Source organism: Falco peregrinus, chromosome 6, assembly GCF_023634155.1.
Source record: "Falco peregrinus isolate bFalPer1 chromosome 6, bFalPer1.pri, whole genome shotgun sequence".
NCBI lineage: Eukaryota > Metazoa > Chordata > Aves > Falconiformes > Falconidae > Falco > Falco peregrinus.
In genome coordinates this window covers 67,314,214-67,335,289 of record NC_073726.1, presented here as the reverse complement: position 1 = coordinate 67,335,289, position 21,076 = coordinate 67,314,214, and the positions used below count along the sequence as shown (strand labels likewise).

Here is a 21,076-nt window from a genome sequence, read left to right as displayed (position 1 = left end):
TACAGCAGCTCAAAAGGATGCAGAGATTATTTTCATCTCCAATGGAAGCTTTTACCTCTGTTGGCCTTGTCAGAAACACTGATGCCTCACAGAGTGCTCGGGCTTTGTTACTGATTGATGAACTTTGACTGCTGTGTTTGCCCTGTGGCTCTTACCCTCTGTGCCCTGCCCCTTCCTTAAGGTGAAACCTGCTTTCCTTTCTGCATGCGTGTTTTACGAGAAGTTGTGTTAACACCCCAACTATTGAAGGAATTTAGGTAAATAACTTTCATGTGGATAGAGTGAAAGAATAGAAGGAACTCTGTTGTTTAGTTCCTCATATCATCCAGCAAAGTTGCATATTTGCCCCAGGTTTATTTTGTTTTGTCAGAGGCTAGGTCTCAGCACAGGTAATATGTAACTTGGGGATTCCTTCTTCTGTGACCTTCTTTCAGCCGCTGAAATGGGTAGAAAAGCTCACTTTGCCAACTCAATAGAATCCCTGGGCTATGTATTTGAAACCTCTGATTTCTGTTTCTTCTGGAAAAAAAGAACAATCTGTCAGCTTGGGAAATCTGTGTAGAACATCCAAATGAAGGGTCATCCTGTCAAAGGATTTCAGGAATTTATTTATCTTCACTTCTAATGGTGTTCGCTGTGCAGATGTCTGGTATAAGTGCTATGAGAAAGTGTAACATCTGCAATGAGGCTGCTCTGGAGAACACAAAACCACCATTCTTTTTGGCTTCACATAAAAATCAGGCTCTGCAAGACCCATATACTCGCTGTGTTGCATGGTTCCAAACGGTGACATTACCAAGGAATAATTTAAAGAAGTATTTTGCTAATAGTGTTTGTGCAGTATGTATGCAGCACAAATGCTATGTTACATACTTGATACATTTCAGTATGGTAATCAAGTATTTCTTTCTCAATACAAATACAATGGCAATGAAATATCCTTTACTGAGATGCTAGTTTGTTGTTTCCTTGTTTTGCAGAAATGAATTAAATGGCAAATGACTTGTCCACTACTGTCAATATGTCAATATAAAGAGGCTCCAGCTGTCTGAGCAAAAACTACTGAGTAAAAATGGAAGCAGATTATTATGCAAAACTATAAAGAATTCATATAATGGAGAAGAAAGACTGGAAATTTTGTTCTCCTGACTTCAAACGTAAACCCAAGGAAGCTTATAATGAAATTAGAAGATGACAGATTTATAACAGACACCAAATTGATGTTTTACACTATGCATAATTAGATCATGGAATTTACTGTCATAGGACGTCATTGGAGCCAAGAATTTAGCTTGATGGGACAAAAAACTATTACACGGTAAATGAAGCAATCTAGTTTCCAGTAACGTAAAGCGGAAGAAAAAATTGAACTGTCTACTTCCGATCTTACAGCAATACCAAAATTATTTAATAAACGATTCGGGAATCAGATCTTATTACATTGCATTTTTATATTTTCCCCAGACAGCTGATGCTGGATGGTCTTAGAGATGAGATTCTGAGGGAGTTTGATATCAGGGGCAGATTCAGTGTGGCAGTTCCTGCTTTCTCCTGTCAATTAACTTTAGTAAATAACCAATCTAACTACTGCCTCTTATCAGATCTTTGAGCTTCTTGCTGAGTACAATGTAGGTGGGCCATGGAAGGTTAGAGTTAAAGCTACAGAAGGCCATTTCTTGTTAAAATGTTTGTTTTGGCACAGTCCTCAACTGGGCTGAAGTGCTGGATTTTATAAATTGGTGCAGTACATGACAGTTCATAGCAAAAGCACTTCCAGCTTTTTAGCCAGAAATGTACAACATATTAAGCTTTGCATTCTGGTGTTTCTCAGTCTTGTATCTTCTTTAGTACTTTCTTGTTGCTTTCCTTCATCAATTCACTTCCTCCATCTGTGCTGTGCTTCTCCATTTGGGTATCTAGCCCTTGATAAGACTTTTGACATCTCTGCTGGGCAGACTATGTTATCTCAACTTGGTTCAGCAACTGATATTTTCGCTGTGTGATTCTTGAAATATTATTCTGATAAAATTCTAAGAATAGCCATACTGGGACAGATTAAAGGGTAAGCACACGCAGTGCTTCTGCATGATACTCTCCCAGCTTCCATCCATTGTCAGCTCAGAAACATCCAGAGCTAGTTTTGATTCCTACATAGCTATTTATTTATATGCAATACATTTCCTTAAACTTGTCCAAACATCATCTGAATGAATTTAAATTTCTACTGTCTACAACATTCTTTGGCAAGGAGCTCAATAGGTCACTGACCCACCTATGAGGGGCTACTCTCTTTATTTTGTTCTGACCTGGCTCCTAGTTTCATTAGACACTCCCCAAACACTTTATGTTGGAAGGGAGGGTAAACAAAACTGACACTCCAGGCTGATAATGATTACACAGACCTCTAATCCTCCCTACTCCTCCCCATTTCTTTTGTAGAGTGAAGACTCCTAGCTTAGTGTTGATATTGAAGCTGTTCCACAGTTTTCATCATCCTTCCTGTCCCTCTCTGACCCTTTTCCATTTCTACATTCTTTCAGAGATGTCCCACTTCTGGTCTAAATTAAAACATAAACCAGGTTGCACTTTCTCCATTTCACAGTGGTGTCCATGAGGTCATATGGCAAAATGAAAACATCAGGAAAAAAGAGATACTCGTAGAGAAATAAGCTAGTGTTATCTACTTCAGGTGCCAGCAACTTCTATTTCTGTGCAACTAGGATGCTTTTTTTTCCCTCTTTTTCTTCTTTCTTTTCTTTTTCTTCCAGGGAGTCAAGGAAGGAGAGGAAATGAGGCTCCACACTAGCCAGGGAACAGCAAACCCTTTAGAAAGAGTATTTGCTGTGTCAGGTGTACAATGCGGGGAAAGTTCGCTGTAATCCTGGAAGCTGGAGAAGAAGATGCCAAATGGCATCCTGGTATTAATGATCTCTGAGAGCAACTGGCTGAAGCACACTGAAAGCTAATGGGTGAAACTGCTGGATAATCATGTCTGTACGGCTATGACAAGAACTCCTCACCAAGAGGTCGTTCAGGACCTTCTTCATAAAATGTTATGTGTTAGTTGATTCTCTCTGTACTGGCATACACCAATTTTTGAGTGTTTCAATTTGCTTAGCCATCTTTATGCTTTATGTATAAAGCACAAAATGCCCTCTGACAAGCAGTGTGAAATTTCCTCATTCTAAAGAATGAGAAACTTTGTTGTAAAGATATACAGAGAAGAACATACTTCCTTTGTACGTTCTTTCCTTCAACATTTGAGAGTTTCAAGACACGAAGTCTGGGAAAGAGTAATTTGTATAGAATAACAATACGAATTCTAATGCCATCCAGAACTTCAAACTTTCAGAAGCATTTTTACTATGTTGGCTTCCAAGAAAGGACAAGCCAGAATTTAACACATTGAACATGCTAGCATATTCATAATTTATCTTTGAGAAAATGCACTCAAGGGGAAGACATTTAAATATTGGAGACTCATTTGTTGTGATCTCGCATCACAAGTCATCCTCTGTGTCATTCTATCTTTTTGTATAACGCAGCTGAGCAGTAGATCTCACTGTTTCCCACTCCCCATGCCCTGCCAGACACCTCAACCAAACCTAATAGTATTCATCTGAGTTAGAAAATTTCAGATGCAGATTAGCCAAGAGACTGACAGTGAAAACAAAAATATCCACAGAAAAAGCAAACAGAATAAATATAGCCGTTTTAAATGTGTCTATTGCAATTTTCAATACATGAACAGCAATGGGAGAATATCCTTTTTGCTGCACAGTTTGAAGGACCTGGTCTTCTCTGGTTATTTTCTCCCCCTGAAGAGACCTCCATAACGCTTCCTCCTCACTCCCAGCAGTTTTATTTTCCTGCTCGGTTGGTTTTGCAACACCAGACACTGACAGGGTCCAGCAGTTTGTCATCCAGCACCCTTCCTTGCTGTATTCAGGCCGTGCCACCGGCACACCTGGTGAAGCAGTGGGGAGGGCAGGGGGGGCACGGTTTGGTTGTTTCCTGCTTCTCAAGGGTTTTCAAAACGTTGTGCCTCAAATAAACGTGGCCACTCCACACTGCTTGCTGAAATCTGGCGAGGCCTGCCGCCCAAACACCCCCAGCTGCGCTGCTGCTGGGGCTCCCCTGAGGGGATCGGCTTTGTTGCGCCAAAAGGTGGAGTAAAACCTGGGAATGGCTTGTAATACACGGCCACAACGGCAACGCTGCCTTATCCTCGAAGGCCTTTGTGCCCTGGGCGCTTGCCAGGCAGAAAGCGGCGGCCAACAGCCCCCAGCGCGCCGCCGCCTGAGAGGGCGCCCGCACATCCCACACCGCCCCCCCCCCCCGCACTACAGCTCCCATGATGCCTGGCGGCGGCGGCGGCGCGGCGCCCCGGGCGCGCACTGCCTGCTGGGGGCCGCGCCGTGCGCGGGGGCCGGCGCCAATGGCGGCAGGCGGAGAGGGCGGCTGACGGGAGCCGCTGCCCGTCGCGCCCATTCATCGCCGACGCCTTCCCCGGCCCTCGCCCTCCCCCGCCGCTATGGAGGCGCTGATCCCCGTGATTAACAAGCTGCAGGATGTGTTCAACACGGTGGGGGCCGACATCATCCAGCTCCCGCAGATCGTGGTGGTGGGCACGCAGGTGAGGCGAGGCGGGGCGGGGCGGCGGGGCAGGCCGGGGCCGGGGCCGGGGAGCGGGCGACGCCGGCCTTGGCCGCCTTGAGGGCAGACTCGGGGCGTCCGTTGCGTCGGTGCTGCTGACCTGCCTCCGCCAAGGGCACGGGGGCGGCCGGGACGTCTGCCGCGGCCGCTCGCGTTCCCCCGCCGCCGTTCCCTCGGCGAGCTCCTCTGCCTCCCTGCCATTTGCAGTGCCAGTGCCCCTTTCACCCCCCGCCCTCCCCTCCGGCTCTCGGCAGCCGTTTGAACGGCCGAGGCGCTCGCAGGGCTGCCGGGGCGGCCTGGCCCTGTGGCCCCGTGTCTGCCCCCGCACCACGGGCGTGGGTGGCGCCGCCCGCCCGGGACCCCTGCCGGCCCTGCGCCCCGGCGGCTGCCGCGGGTCGGTGGCGGCCCCTCGCTGGCAGCCGCCGCGAAGCGGGTCTCAGTCACAGGGATGCGGTAGCGGAATGGCATCGTGCCCGCCTGGGTCGTTTCCCCGTGCTGCGAGTTCTCCTGCCGTTCGCACCTCTTTGTCTTAGCTGGCGGTGGGGAATGATGGTGGGAGGCGAAGCCAGCCGTTGTTGGCTCTAACGGTGTGCGCGTCTCTGCCGGATAGTGCTGCTCCTGGGCCCGAAGATAGCTCAGACCCGTGCAGATCTATTCAAATGGGATGCCGTTCTTCGGCAAAACTTTTGGCAGCAGAACATGTGTGACCAGAACAGCAGCAGTCATAAGAGAACTGAAAATGAAACGTTAAACCCAACTGAAACTTGAATTAATGGATCTCTCTTTCTGTGTCTTGAAATTAACAGTATTTATTGAATGTGTGATGCTACCTGACAGTACGATGCCCACCTAGGACAGTAATACCAGCAGCTGTGCAGTCAGGGATTTCATTATATGACTTAAAACACACAAGCTGTATATTTAAAACTTGCACGTTGCTGAAGCATGGAGTAGGTTTGCTGAAAGCCAAACACTAAACAAACACTGAAGTGTCAAACTGGCTGGGAGACAGCCAGCTGTCATTCTGTTTTACCGATACAAATCAGATTCGTTGAGTTTGTATCAGCCACTTTATAAAATAGATCTGAAATACTTGAATTGGGTGGGAGGGACTTCGTGCTGTTGAGCTTTATTAGGTACTTGCTATTTTTGTAGCTGACAGGATTCAATCGCTTTATGAAGACATTTGTTTTCCATTACATTAAAAATCATACAAGCAAGCTGCTTTTTTGTTTGTTTGGGGTCTGTTTTAGTTTAGTTCTGCAACAAAGTGCAACGCAGAGGTGTGGCGTTTTTCTCTGTAAAATAAATAAAGTATTCTTTTGTTTCACTTTATGAAATTCATTGAAGTGGCATTTTTTTAATTATCATCCTTTTAAACAACTTTGTCCTAGTTAACTTTTTTTAAGTGTGTACATTAGATACTGAGAGTTAAGACAGTATTGACATGCATTTGACTTCAGTAGTTTACCCATCAGTATTAATATCCATTTAGTGCTGTATTCAGTATATTCATAAAACTCCTTGAATTAGTGTGATATTTCTTAGCATGCCAAAACAAAGACTTCTATAGACTCCAGGAAAATACATAGCGAAATTTCTGGCAATTTGTATCTTGGTTTTTTTTGTTTTGGTTTTTAGTCAGGGTTGTTGGAAGAAATAATCGTATTTACTGACGTGGTAATTCTGTAGGTGGTTATTTTATGCAGTTAGTCTTAAAATAATTTAAATAAAGTTTTTTTACTTTATTCATTTGAAGTTAGTTTATTGTAGACCAGATTTGTGGAGATGTCTTAAATATGGCCTTAGAGCTGATAGTTTTACTGCTGGTAGCTTGCTTCCATGTTTTTTTGAGATATGCCTTGAAACAGTCTTGTTTCTTGAGATGTTTTTGGTTATGTGCTGTGCAGCCTTTAAGTTTGTTCACCCAGTTGTTTTGTTTGTAGCCCACTGGCATATGCAGGCTTTACTTCCTCCTCTTTGAATAATATTCACAAAGAGTTTTGAATTTTGCACCTACATTTTTATTCGTAGGAAACAAATGCTACTGGTTAAGATTTCTGTAACTCTGTTGATTATGCTTTTCACCCCCTTTTTTGGCCTGTTGCTTTTCTTAAATGACCTTTTTATGTATTCAGCAAGGAGAAGAAAAATGCTTTTTAAAGTAGTTTTTGCTGTTTCTTTTTCTCACCTGTCATATGTTTCTTCTCTACCCTTTTCTTTGTGCTTGTGTCTTTCTTCAGTTCTCTGTGCATCTTTCTACTTATGTGCATCAAATTATTCTAGAGTATGTACAACTAGAAACTGCTTATAATTCTTAATTTAGCTTTGAATGTTTTCTGTTTCCCATGTCTCTTTTGCCCCTCCTCTGTTGTTTTGGGATTCGTTTCCTACAATCCTTGTGTTCTGAACAGTAGAAGCATCTTAAAATTTCCTCTTTCTAGATGGATTTTGGTACTAATTACAAAATATTTATCAGTAAATGTTACACACTCAGATGGCCTCTTGTACTTCTTCTAGTGGTGTTCCTGTGACTCAGTCATGTGAGAATTCCTTTTCATTCTCCACATAAATACCATGTAAGTTATTTCTGTATCTAGTACAGGGTCTGTTAAGAAAACTGAAGACTCTACTGCTGATAGAACTTGGAGGGCACCCTCAGACTGCCAACTTTTCATCACTATTTCAGGGTTTTTTTGCCGTTCTCAGATAGGGGTTTAGTTTTTTCTTTTCCTCATTCAGTATTTCAGTTACATTTTTAGAACTGTATTACTGAAGTGCAAATAAAATGTCCATGCTGGGAATACTAGATAAACAATATTTGTTCAATAATACTGTAATAACTAAGCTTCTGATGTGTTTTGTACAAATGCTTTGTGATCAATACCGCCCTGTTAGTCCTTTACAAGTACTGAAGTGCCTGAACCAAACACATTAAAACTATAATAAAAGGAGGCAGGAGGATGAAATTTGGTTAGTTATGGCCTTTTGTATGTTAAAGGTACACAGATGCTGTCACAAAAATGAAATGCCCACACTACAAAAGTGGGCATGAGTTTTAGAATAAATTAAAAAAAAAACCCACAACCAAACAAAAAAATCTCTACCTAGAGATGCGTAGAAATTAATTGGGGGTTTTTTGTTTTTTTTTTTTTTTTTTTTTTTAGTTTCTTAATTCTTGGTATCTGTTTTGCATTTTTAAAAGTCATTAACTTAGCTATATACAAAGTTATTTAGGAACTTCTTCCAATACTGAAGTTATAAAACCAAATTGTGGGCTTTGTTTGCACTTGGTAGTGTTGATTCTAGTAGAGACATCATGGTGAAATTGATCTAGCAACTAATGAAATTCAGAATGAGATTTTTTTAAATTACCTTCCAGATGTACATATATATAGTACTTTTGTTCAGTCTTCAGTTAATTCTGTTTTGGGACTTTAAATGGGGAGGTACAGTTTAACATAGGCTGTTTTGTTGAATGTTTCCATCAGAAAAAAATGTTTCATTAGCTGCTGTGATTGGCTCACAGATGAGCATTACACTTCATTCTTTTTTTTTTAGCTGTTTGGAATAAGTATCATGTTTGATATTTCAGTGCTAAACCATTTTTTGTTGCTGAGGAGGAACATTTCTTGATCTGAGATAACAGATAGCTTGAGCATTTGAATATGTATAACTGTATATTCTCTTAGGCTAAACAGGATAGTAATTTGCCTGTTAAGAATTTGACAGCAGTAAGAATCTAATGTATGGTCCTGACTACTTATGAAGAGAAGAATTCAGTGGATGCTGTATCAAAGCATCTGGTCTGGGAGAGACTGGTACTGTGGTTTTAAACTTCAGTTGCCCTACAAAGCTGTGTCAGGGGAACAGAAATTTAAGCCACTTCACCTTACTTGGTTTGTTCAAGGTATCCTACATTGTGTTGGCAAAAAGCCAGTTTTAGGTGAAGGAAATTCCTGCTTGTACCAAGCAACCAGGACAAACCCCATGCCAAGCTGGACTCGGGAATATCTTCCTTCCTTCTCTCTTGTGTTTGGTTTTGGTTTTTTTTGTTGGGTGGCCTTTGGTTTGTTGGTGGTTGTGTTTTGGGTTTTTTTTTCGCAGGGATTTCAAGCAGATGCAAAAAGACATTGTATCTACATTTGTAAAAGGGGATGCAACTAGAGCATGGCTTCAGCCCTGGCAATGCTGCCTGGGGAGAGCTTGGTTTTTTTCCCAAATATTTTGCATAACTGTTTTCCTTTTTGCTATCCCTTCCTCCTGTCAGACCAGGCCCTGAGCCATTCTGGTGCCTGTTTCAGACAAGCAGCAAAGTGAAGCTGACATTAATTAGCTGGTTACATTTACCAGATATAAAATAGATTTTGCTGCTATAGTTATATAGTACAAAGAACATTTGGCATTTTGCTGTTTCTTTTCTCTGATGGGCCCTCTCAGTTTCTGAACAGCGATACTTTTTAGGTCCTGAAGGCCGCTATGATTAGAAGGATAGCGTTTTCGCTGTGCTATGTACAGACTTCAGATTAATTAAAATTATAGGTCTAATAACTGATGTTGCCTTCAATCTCTACAGATTTTTAGTATATTAAACATCTTTTAAATTGATCTTTGGCTTTATTTTGCATTTTTAAATTTGCAGATTTAAATTGATTTTATTGTTTGCAAGTGCCCAGTTATTTTGGAAGAGTGGAGAGAATGTGCAGTTGTAGAAGGATGTGAATTAAATGGTTCTTTTTCTTTTTTTCCCTTCCACTAGTTTTGTATGCTTCCTGCCTGGGTCCTGTTCGTCTTGTGATTGGCAATTGTTTTTCTTGGAAAACCTGTATTTTAATTAGAATGGATGGACCTTGTATCTTGTCCACAGGATACAGTGCAAAGGAAACATGTTTTCAGGAAAAGTAATGGGAAGAATATTAAAGCAGACAGCCCTGGCAAATGCGTTTCAGAATCTGGAGAGAAAATGGCTTTGAAGTTCTTAGAAAACATTTGGCATATAGTAGCCAAAAGGTTGATTTGCTTTCTCTTCATAGTTATATTTTTTTAAATCTTTCTTGTTTAGAACTTTTAAAATTTGATAATACACATTGACTTTGTTTTGATTAATTTTACTGAAAAAGTAATGAATATAGTAGTATAAGCAATACTACTTCAAATACCATGGTTCCATGATCTGACCTAAAGGAGTTCTTTTTTAATCTATCTTTAAATTACATGAGTTACTTTTTTCTTAAGTATTGGAGGACTTTGGCAATTGATGAGTTGAGAAAGAATACATCTGCAAACCTTTTATCTATTTACTGTTGTTTGGCATATATTTACATTTTGATATGATGCAAATACATGGTTCCTGAAGAATTTAGACTGAGCTTTGTGAATTCAGGATTTCCTTACTACTTCTACATAAGCTGTCCTTTGTGGAGGGAGCTCCTGTGGCTTCCAGTTTCTTTGTGACTGATTCAGGAAAGCTCTTTATTCAAGTGAGTGGGGAATGGCCTGCAGGAAGAACAGTCTTGTAATCTGGATGAGATCTATTACAGAGAAAATATATTTTGCAACATCTAGCAGTGCATTATTTCACTGCTTTCTCAAGTTGGGATCAGCCTGTTAGCTCTTCTGCATCTTTCTAGAAGTATAATTTTGTTTCAAAGAATGTCTTACAATAATTCATCGGGCCTGCTTGTAACTTAAAAATTCTTTTCTGATTAGTAAATGCATTTTTAAACTTGTTGGCTGCTTAGAACCAGCCTACCTTGGGGTGTTCCTGGTTCACACAGGAAGATTTTGCCACAATAGCTATTACAACCAAAGCAGTTCCCTTGTGGAACTGCTCTGGAATTGCATGTGTGCTGACCTTTTATTTCAGAATAATTCATGTTTGTAAAACAAAGAAAGAAAAAAATCTTGCTGTTTTTTAGTTATAGTATGTTGAACTCTTCCAGGATAGCTACTGCAGAGAACCTATTTTCAAAGTATCTGTTTGGATAATGTTTCTGTGGATGATATCCCTGTAAAAATGTGTTAGCTTATATTTCCCAATAACAGAATTAAAATTTAGTAAACCATATATGTATGTATTGCTAAAAGCATGATTTAGCCAGTAAGGCTTTTACAATTTGTGTATGACAGAAACTGCAAAATTGCCACCATTCTGTCTTGGGTGTCAAAGTAGATGCATTGCTTTTCATAAGAGAATTCTTCAGGAATTACCATGTCTCACTGAGAAATCTCTCCTACTTCACAGTTCCTTAATGTTGTTCTCAAATATTTATTATTGTTGTACCACTGAACAAGTCATAGGGAATACTGTGTCGTCCTGCAGTAAACTTGTATTGTGTTGCAGGAGTTCTTTGCAGTTTTTTTCCCATTTGTTCAGATAATAAAAGATTTATTAGTTTGTGCTATGAAAAGCAATGGACAAAGTTTATACCCCCTTCAACCAATTTTCTTGTTGGAAGTTCCCCAGTTATTTATTGGACATGTTTCCTTATAAAGATTTTTTTCTGCAGATGCTTTATTTACATTGGCTCCACAAAGCTTTTACAAAGTCTAAAAATAGAAGGAAAGCAGCAGGTTCTTGTAAGATGACTTAAAATCTGCAGCCAATAGAAGTCCACTGTCATTTTACTAACTTGAAATATGCAACAATCAACATTCTGAGCAAATGACTGTAAAAAAAAAATTATGGATCTTGTGCATCAATGATACTCCAAGTGAGTCTTGTGTTTATTGCCTTCGTGCTGCATGGACTTCATAAGACTAAGAGCAAACTTTGGCTTATTTACTAAGCTAATCGGTGGGATCCAGTGAGTTAAAGAACAGCTAAGCTCAAGAGACCTGGTATGCCTTTAAGGAGAACCTCGTTGGAGCACAAAACATTTGTCAGTACAAATGTCCAGGAAAATGAGTAGACATGTAAGGAGAGCAGTGTGGAGGGAACTCATGACTGAGGGTCAATGCAGAAGACTTTTGCAAGAGGTAAAATAAGGACAAGCTCATTCAAGGATATAAAAATACTGTCTGCATATGCAGAGATGGTATTAAGAAAGCCAACATTCCACTAGAGTAACTTGTAAGGGACATCAAAGACAACAAGAAGAACTTCCAGAGCTGCATCAGCAGTTAAAGAACTAAAAAAGAGAAACAAAGGAAATACAGGCTCGGTGCTGACTGTGAACAGTGGATATGGCCAAGGCTGAGGCAGCTGGTGCTTGCTTTGCCTGGGTCTTCACCAGCTGGCCCTTCTAAGCCTTTGAACCTATAGATGGGGCCTGAAGTGGAGGCTAACTATCAATAGTGGATGACAATTGGGTCAGGGTTCTCTTTTGGATATGGGGAAAGCATCTTTGCATGCCTGCGGGTGTAGGGCACAAGTCTTTAAAATTAGGAATGCTAATGAGGACTTGGAAGTAGAAGAAAGCCAGTGAAGTAAATACTTGGGATGAATGTGAATGGTTGTTCAGAGTGTTACTTCAGAATTTTCAATACAGGTCTCTTCCATTTGACATGTCAACAACCTTGAAGTGTTGGTGAAAGTATCATCTCTTGCTGTTCATGACCTGGACAACTATAAAATAATGCACTGTTGTCTGCTGCTTCTGAATTCCTTAAAAATGTGGCTAGTAATACAGCAGGCTGCAATCCAGATTGTCTCATAAGAATTAATGTAATGGATGGGAATGAGTTTGATACTTGAGGAGTGCACACAGTTAAAATACGCAGAGACAAGTAAAGAAGAAATGAAGGACAGGGAGGCAGACGCAAGATCATTAGGGCTGCTAAACAGTAGAGATGTTGGCCTTTTGGAGCAGATCACAGTTCTTAAAGATTTCAGCTTTTTAGTTTGTGAGAGTACGTACACAGTTGTTTCCCTGTTATTCTACCTTTCATCCTTGATTGTTTTAGATTAACCTGAAGATTATGTTAATAATGATGAAAATATAACTGTTAAGGAGGCAGTGAGAAAGCTGATAAGATTTACATCATATATAGTGTCAGAGTGTGTTGAAATAAAATGTTTTAAGTGTCTGTTCATCATCTTTTCTTGTCTTAGTACTTCTGGGAAAAATGCGTTTACCATCTGTTAGACTCAGGTGCTTATCTGTGAGACTGATGATGCTTAACAGAGCAGAGTGTTAAACACTCAGCAATGGAAGTTTGACAGAATGGTTAAAGCAGCAACAGACAGCAAGATGCCCTCTTTTTTTTCTCTGCAGACTGTATAAAATTCCTCTAGATATCACAATTTAAAGATATTTATAATTAGGATCCGATATTAGGGTGCAGAGGAAAACCTGACTGATCTGCCAGAAAAGCTTAGAATTTGTTAATGCTTTTTTTTGGACCTGTCATGAAACGAGTTTATGGGTTTCAGTCTGCTTAAAATAGTGACGAGCATTCCAATGAGATGACAGAACAAGCGTGATGCTGCTGCAGACTTATTTCTAAAAATTTTGGGGAACCTTTTGGTAAAAAGTATTACTCTGTCTACATCTGTTATATGAAGGAATGGCTGAACTGAATTTGTATTCTGAGCAGACCTATATCCCTCACTTCCTCCCACTGGCAGAAAAAGATCAGCGTTGTGTTTACTGCTTTTCTTACCATGTTCCCAGACAATTCTTGGTACTGGATGTGTATGAGGCCCAGATGAAGGAGTGCGTCATTAGATACTGTATTATTTTCCAAGAACAGACTGCTTTAATAAGGGAACATAATGCAATTTGAAACAAATTTCCGGATCTGTGGAGTACTGTAGTGTCTCATCTAATGTATGACTTCACATTTGCAAAGGATCCAGATCATTTCTTCGAAGTGATAATTGTGGGAGTGGTGTAAAACATAGTGGTTTAGTTTGATACGTAGTTTGGTGCATGCCTATCTCATCTTCCTGCAATACCACTCTTTTGGAAAGACCGATGAGCAGTAGTGTGCAACAGCATGTCCCATGGATTTTGGTGTCCTGTCTTGAGGTTCTTGGTAAGGGCTTGAGCTCTCTATTGCTATCCTTTCTCTACTTGGATCATACGTTCAAGAGAAGCCACTTCATCTGTCTCACCTCCAGACCTTTGAGACCGAGTGATCATTCTAACCGTGTGTAAGAAATCTTGCTCAGGAGGTGTTCAAAATATTTTTTAATGGATGAAACTCTGGTGGTTTTGTTTTTTTTTTCCCCAGTGCAGCTGATGAACCTTTATCATGTCTCATCTTTTTGAGCAGGCATTGCACTTTTTTAAAATTGTGAAGTTTGTTAAGTGGTTTGTTTGTCACACTGAAATTTTATGGCTTTTCACATTCTGTAATATCAGTAATTCTTTATAAGTAGGCTACAACAGGAGCTCTCTCAGGGAGGCTTCCAGATCTAGTTCATGCTTTGGCCAGGTTATTCTTCAGTTCTCTTTGGTAAGATTTCAGTGTCCAATGTCCTGTCATAAGCTCCTTGTATGGAAGGTGCCCAAAGTTGGTTGGAGAAGGTCAGTTGAAGAATAGAATTATTAATTACTTTCTAGGGAAGTCTTTTGAAACAAAAAATCTTAATAAGGTATATTTCTGTTTCCTGTGACCCTGTCCTTCTCCCTACTCTTTCTAGACAGTTGACCTCGCTCCTGTCAAATTTGACTTTGTGTATATTTTTCAAAGTAAATTTGTCTGCATTGGGTTGTTATTCACCTGACATTGTTGATAAAACAGCATTTTTCTGTGCTGTAAAGCATGGTTATAAAGTAAAGTGTTAGAAGAAGGCTTTCATTTGTTGTCATTGTTAAAGCTTTCTAGGGATTTGGGCTTATATGCAGAAGCATGCAATAAACATTAAATACAAGTCCCGTTTTAATAGATTCTAATGCTCTCACATAACATGTTTCTGTCTTCTCTTACTGCACTAGTAGAAAGGTGCTGTTTGCTAGTGCTGTGTTACTTGATTTCTGCAGATCTATTTTTCATTTTTAGAAAAGTCACCTAAGATGTCACTAAATGTATGATATTTACAAGATATTCAGTACTGCTTTTATTTCTGTTAGGCTAGGTTATGTACTCATGATTTACTTAAAGTCTTGAATTAGTTCTTTCAGAATTGGTAAGCTGAATTGAGGCTGTATAGCAGTAATGCACATTGGAGCTGTCAGAAGCATGTGTTGCTTGCGGTGTTTTTTTTAAGAGAATTGTTTGGTAGTAGCATTAATATAGAAGCATTTGTTAGCCGAGGGCAATGATTGTCAGAGCAGGTTTTCACATGGCATGCCCACGTTGAATTCCCAGTTGCAGAAAACTGGGAGTTTAATAGACAAAATCTTATTGTTCAGACTTTTAAAGTATTATGTTGACTTCTCAGAGTCAATTGTTGTTAGTTTTAACAAGGTAGTAGTCTTTAATCAGTCTCAAAACCTGTGTGTTCACAGCGATATGGTGGTCCATGTTGCCCAGTTCTGCATTTTATACAGAAGTGCTACAGGAGAACATTTTAAATGTAGACTTTAAAAGCAAATTTGTAATTCCACAGCCTTTAAAAGTATTCACAGCTTCTTAATTGTTTGTTATTATGTAGACAGATGTTTGCAGTCAATTCGTAAATACTTATAGAGAGGGTGGGAGAGACAGTATTAAACGATGTTTGTTTATATATTTAGTATAAAACAATGTCTGTGCTTATTAAGCTGATACGTTATTTAAAAAAAAAAAAACAAACCCACAACAAAACCAAAGGAATAGAAGACTGTAAGAGCTTAATGTACTCGTATGTAGTTAATATCTTTTTGTTCATGCTCCTGTTATTGTTAACATGGCCATCCCATGTTAGCACTAACTGGAGGTTAAATTCCATAGTCTACAGAGTGGAGTGTTACTGCAAGATGTTAAAAGATGATGTAGTAGAGGACATAGTTTTCTTTATAATGCTCAGAAGGAAATTCTTCTTTTCTTTTCCAAAAATATTTCTGGAGAGATTAGTATTTGGGGTAGAAAATGTTAAGTAAGATATTAGTTTTTCTGAGGCATATTATGTGTTTAACTTAGCCTTAAGAGATAGAAAATACATCTATCTACGTGACTTTTAAGTGTCCCATAGTTTTTAAGTATCCCAAACAGGTTTAGACAGTTATTGGTATATAGCAGGACTCGTGTCCTTCACTGCCTGTGCAGTGTGATACAGCTGTGTTAGATGCAGTGAGTCTATCAGGTGCTTCTTTAGGTGCTGTATAGCAGGGGACAGAATACAGCACTGTTTGCAGCAGTGATGAAAGCAAGCTAAAACTAAAATACTGCAGCATTTTGTTGTTTAAGAAAATCATGTAGCTGTATTCCAATTTTCAGAGCAGTGGAAAGAGTTCTGTGTTGGAAAGTCTTGTGGGGAGGGATCTGCTCCCACGAGGTACTGGAGTTGTCACCCGGAGACCCCTTATTCTGCAGCTGGTGCATGTTTCCCCAGAGGATGGTCGGAAAACAGCTGGAGATGAAAATGGTAAGTGTGATCCAAGAGTGTGTTTTGCCTTGTAGGAAAGAGACTTTTAATTTTTCTTGTTCATTTGACTGAAAAATCAGTTGTAATCTTAAAACTTGTGTGCTTTTAAAAATTTACTTGGAAGAAGACATAGCTGTTGTCACATCTGTTCTGTCCATTTAGCAAATGTTATGAAGTCAAAATCTTTTGGGTATTCAAAATATCTTTAATGTTTTAAGCTTTCCTGTTTCTTCTTAGGGAAGGCTTTTGAGAAAAGCAGGCCGAAGAAAGCATTTTGGTTATGGTAATGATTGTTTAGATTGTAGAGAACATTATTTTCTTGTGTGTTTTTCTTTTCCTCCTCTTTTGCTGTATAAATACGTTTTTTCCTTGAGAAGATGAGTAAGTGATGTTTTAGAAGGTTAGGAAATAAATAAATTCTGAATAGAGCAGAAGAAGGAGAAATGAAAAAACGTTGTAGTAGGTCAGGCAGAATTTAATTGTAGCTTACAGATGCTACCTTACTGGACTGCACTGAGAGATTCCAAGTGTGTCAAGAACAACAATTCAAATGTTCTGAAACTGTCTAGTTTGAAGGTTGTCTTTTGTAGTGTTTCTATCTTATCCCTCAGCAGATCAAGAAAGTAATCTCAGTTGTCCCTTGGGAGTTTAAATGTTCTTTCTATACTAAATAGTTCTCTTGATCTTATGAAAGAGCAGCAGAGGTATATCCACCTTCTGATCGTGAAATAAATCTTAGCTTTTTGATGTAAATAGTAAAGAATACACAGGCTTTTGATGGTGTGATAATATTGGGACTATAATTACTAATTTTTATTGTGTTCAATTTTTTTTGAGTTGATTTCTAGCAGTAGTAAGTCAAGGTATCAGGAATTCTTTACAGTATTTATTTTCATGTAATATTTATAGCTTTTGGTTTCCGAAGACCAGTTACTAGTATTGTGCAGTTTGAAAGGTTTAAGCTCTAATTTTCATTGTTGCCATAAGCAGAGAATACAGTTTGGGTTCATAACAATTAAGAACTTTTTGTGTGCAAGCCAGGATGTGCTGGATTGTGAGAGGTTGTAGGACAATTCAGGCTGGAAATTATTGCAGGAGGTCTGTTGTCCAACCTTCTCAAAAAAGGGCCATCTCTGAACTTAAGACCAGGTTGCTTGGGGCTTTATCCAGTTGGATCTTGAAAATCTCCAAGGGTGGAGAATTCAGTCTTTGGACAGCCTTTTAGAAATAGCACATTGGATCTCTTTATATGTGGCTCTGTTACTTCATTGTGCTGTGTATAGTTTCTAGTACTTTTCAGAATGCATTGATTCTGAGTTGCAGGATCTTGTTCTGCTCTGCAACTTTACAGGTATAAAAGACAGTTTTGTAATCAGAATAATCTGAGTCAAGGCAGAGCCTTTCTGTTGCAGGTTGAGTTTGTTCTGGGGATTCAGTTTTTAAATTTAAAATGGGGTAATGATATTATTGCATAAGGTTGTAGGCTAAATTAGTATTTATAAGGCCAATTTAGGTCTCTGGGGAAAAATAAATCAATATGTAAGATGTATATGTTATAATGTCGTCTTGATGTTCCTTTGAGTAAGACATGGGCTTGTTTGTTCGGAACAGGCAAACCTTTATGACTTACCAGTTGCCTTTGAAGTGCTTCTTTTCTCCATCCAAACTTCAAGCAAATCGTGGTCTAAATGGTTTTGTCACTGGTCTGGTTTAGCATATGTACAGACTCTGGTGTTACAGCTGAGAAGATGGGATTCAGTAGCTTGGAAAGAAAAAAGATGGAAACCTCTTATCATTAATAATAGCCTTATGGGCTATGCTGCCTATATTATTCTATGTATATAAGTCACTATATTATTAGAGGTCATGGTTTTTTTTTATTATGAGGTGGGTGTTGAGGTAGGGTTGAATACGTGTTCAGGATTTCCCAGAAGGAAATCTACCCATAGTCTTGCAGAAAAGTATTTTCTCCAGATGAGAGGTCTGGTCTCTTGTCCAATATTGAATTTGTAAAGGAGATTAGTCTTGGCATGCTGCTTTCTGAATGTGCTGGTACTGAACTCTGTATGCACAGATACTTATATGCAATTGCTTCTTTGTTTTGTGATATGTCACCTTTAACTGTACTAATGCTTGCTCTAGATATGTATTAGTATTACATACATCCATTTAAAAATAGTCCTAGTCTGTGGTTCTTACAAGCTTAAATTTTGCCTTTGAGTGTTTGCATTCAGAAAGGTTCCCTGTTTTTAACACAAAGCGCTTTGGGTTGCTGTGGTATTTGTTTAAGCATGGACAATTGCCTTGTCTTTATGACTGAAGGAAAAAATTACGTATCTCCCATAGCTTAATTTTGACAACTTCTGATGCTTGTGAACTGTCAAAAGTATCAGTTTGTATCAATTTACCATTTTTGTTTGGCTGGTTTAGGGGTGTGTTGGTTTGTTTGTTTGGGTTTTCTTAATTTTTTTAAATTTGATTCTTGGAAGCACGTTGGGAAAGACTGTTGAGAAAGAATTGCAGCCAGATACTTGAACTAACTTCTGATTTTTTTAACATGCAACCTTAAGGTCATCTCTGCTGTTGCTCAAAGTCACTGAGGAGCTATGTGATACCCTTGTATGGTAGTCACTGCTGTAAATCAAGATAGTCAGAAAACAGCAGAGGGATGAATTTTCCATTAAATTTGAAGTGCTGTGTTTTCATAACATGGTATTTCAGACTGGTGCATATAGTCTACAGATGCATGTGTGATGTGCAGGAAATGTTCTCATTAAACTTTTGTTGTTTATTGTTAGCCTGTAGTGATTCAGCACGTACAGTATGTTTCATGTGGTGATAGCCCACTGTGGTGTTCTCTTATCAAATTGCAAGAGAAGCAGCATTTACGAGAGAACTAGGCCTGGTCTCATAAATTATTAAATTGGTCTTATAGCTAAGACCTATTCAGGTGGCGTATCCACTTGTTAGGAAATGGAAGAGAGGAAGGAACGTATGAATGGTCAGTTAGTAAATGTTTATAGGCTGGGGTTTTTTTTGTCCAAGATAGGAAGCCAAACATTGTTCAAATTCTGAACAGAGAGAACTGATGTGGAACACAGGAATATTTAATACACATCTGTTGCTTGCTAAATCAACGCTGTTTTTTCAGCTTTTTGCACTCTACTTCAAATAGGAATCTCTTACCTCTAGCTCCCAAACAGTGTGGTCTGCTTCCTTGTTCTTAGCTTTGTAGAAGCGCAAGAAAGAGCTTTAACTCAAAAGAGCTTGCCATCTAGTTAGCATCAAAGATGGAAAAAATGGTACAACATACAGAAGGGATTGGAGAATGTGCACATTTTTTCACAAGTTGGGGTTTATTTTTTTTATTTACAGAAAGAGGGCAAGGAAAGGATGAGTTGATGGGGGGAAAAAAAAGAGTTCAGATGGTAGTCTGCTGCGTCCAAGAGCTGTGAAGTTATGGGAACTAGAAATCTAGGAAAACAGATAAGATTCTTCCAACTTTGCTGATTTTTATCCTTTTTAGTATTTGAGATGTTCTCATTGCCGTGCTGCAAGAAATTGTCTATGGTGGTAGCCTTTTGTGACTTTGAACAGCTTCTTTGTGCTCCAGATGTGTGTGAAGAACATTTCTACTGCTTTAGAAAGGGAGAAGAGAGAGAGGAATAACTGAAGTCAGTTAGCATTGTGCTGTATTTGAGCTTCTTAAAGGAGCATTGAAGCATGGGAGGCAACAAATAACCTATCGATGGAGGGCAGTCCTGAGAAAAATACCAGAATCATGTCTAGTTTTCCAGTATATTGGGAGTTTTTCAGGTCTTGTTTCAAGATACGAAAAGTGAGAAAAGGAAACAGACTGTTGCTTTATTCAGATGTGTTTTTTGAAGGGCAGGATTTGTTTGTTCTTAATAGCTGCTGGTTTCATAATTTCTTACAATCTGTAATACTTAATTTTATAATGACCAAAATGTCATATCTGCACACTTTTATCTAGCATTGAACCTCTAATGTAACTGAGTAATTCACATGAAAGTTTTAGCAGGAAAGCTTTCAGAAGGTAACATAACCAGAAGACTGATTTGCCAGTGAAATGAGTGATAAAAAAATAGTTCTACATGTAAACCAGAACATTGTGTTGTTGCATGTAAGCTAATTAAAATATTTTTTCCTTCCCTGAAGCATTCTTGCATTTTGAATAATGCAAATCCTTCCTTCTTTCCTAAAACCTCCTTGCATTGAGCTATTGGGAAATTTTTCTCAAATATTAAAGGGGTGTTAGTACAGACTTCCTCAGAAGGGTGGGGCAAGAGTTTCCCTGCTGTATAAAATTTTATACTTTGACCAGATGAGATCTGTGCACCTTGGGAGACTGTGTTTATTCCTTAACTTTTTGTCCTCCTCTTTTTATGTGCACTAAGGCTGAGGTTAAGAGAAAGCCATTTATCAGGGCTTCAGTCTTCTCTTCTGTGTAGCACAGAAAACTTGCAGCTTGTTAAAGCTTGAAAAATTTTCAGTCCCCTTTGATCCATAGATGTTAACAAGTTAAAATGCAACGCCTCTGACTAGAATGCATCTTTGTTACATGCATTTTAAAAAGTTAATAGATTCTACTAAATCAAAACATTTCTTTATACGTAGAACTAAGCCTGGTACCTAGCTGCAAATTCCTGTGCCACCACAAAACCGTAATTGAAGACTAAACCATGTGTCCTAGGAGGACATCATCTCCTTAGGAGGGACATAACAGGAGAGTGCTTGGTCCTCTCCCAAATGTAATGGTGGCAGTATCTTGCTGTATCTTTTTCTTCCTCATTTTATACCTGTCTTTACTTTGTTAGATTCAGTTTTTAAGAGGGGATGAGCAATACAATCTTGAAGATACTGTAGTTTCTTCCCATATTTGCATTTTGCTTTATTTCCTCTGAACTGTAACTATACTAAACCTGTATAATAACGTGGAATTAA

General features: G+C 39.1%; 1 protein-coding gene across 5 annotated transcripts in view; it reads left to right on the top strand.

The window, feature by feature from the left end:
- The first annotated feature begins 4,406 nt into the window (after window positions 1-4,406).
- Window positions 4,407-21,076, top strand: part of DNM1L (dynamin 1 like) — a 39,271-nt gene continuing 22,601 nt past the window's right edge. For 3 of the 5 annotated variants that reach the window (XM_055807196.1, XM_055807194.1, XM_055807195.1), the window contains exons 1-2: window positions 4,408-4,636; window positions 15,964-16,111. In XM_055807196.1, coding sequence (XP_055663171.1) covers window positions 4,535-4,636; window positions 15,964-16,111 — 250 coding nt within the window. In that variant the 5' untranslated portion in view covers window positions 4,408-4,534. Of the gene's footprint in view, window positions 4,637-15,963; window positions 16,112-21,076 lie in introns of all 5 variants that reach the window. The other 2 variants (XM_055807193.1, XM_055807197.1) reach the window with 2 other exon arrangements.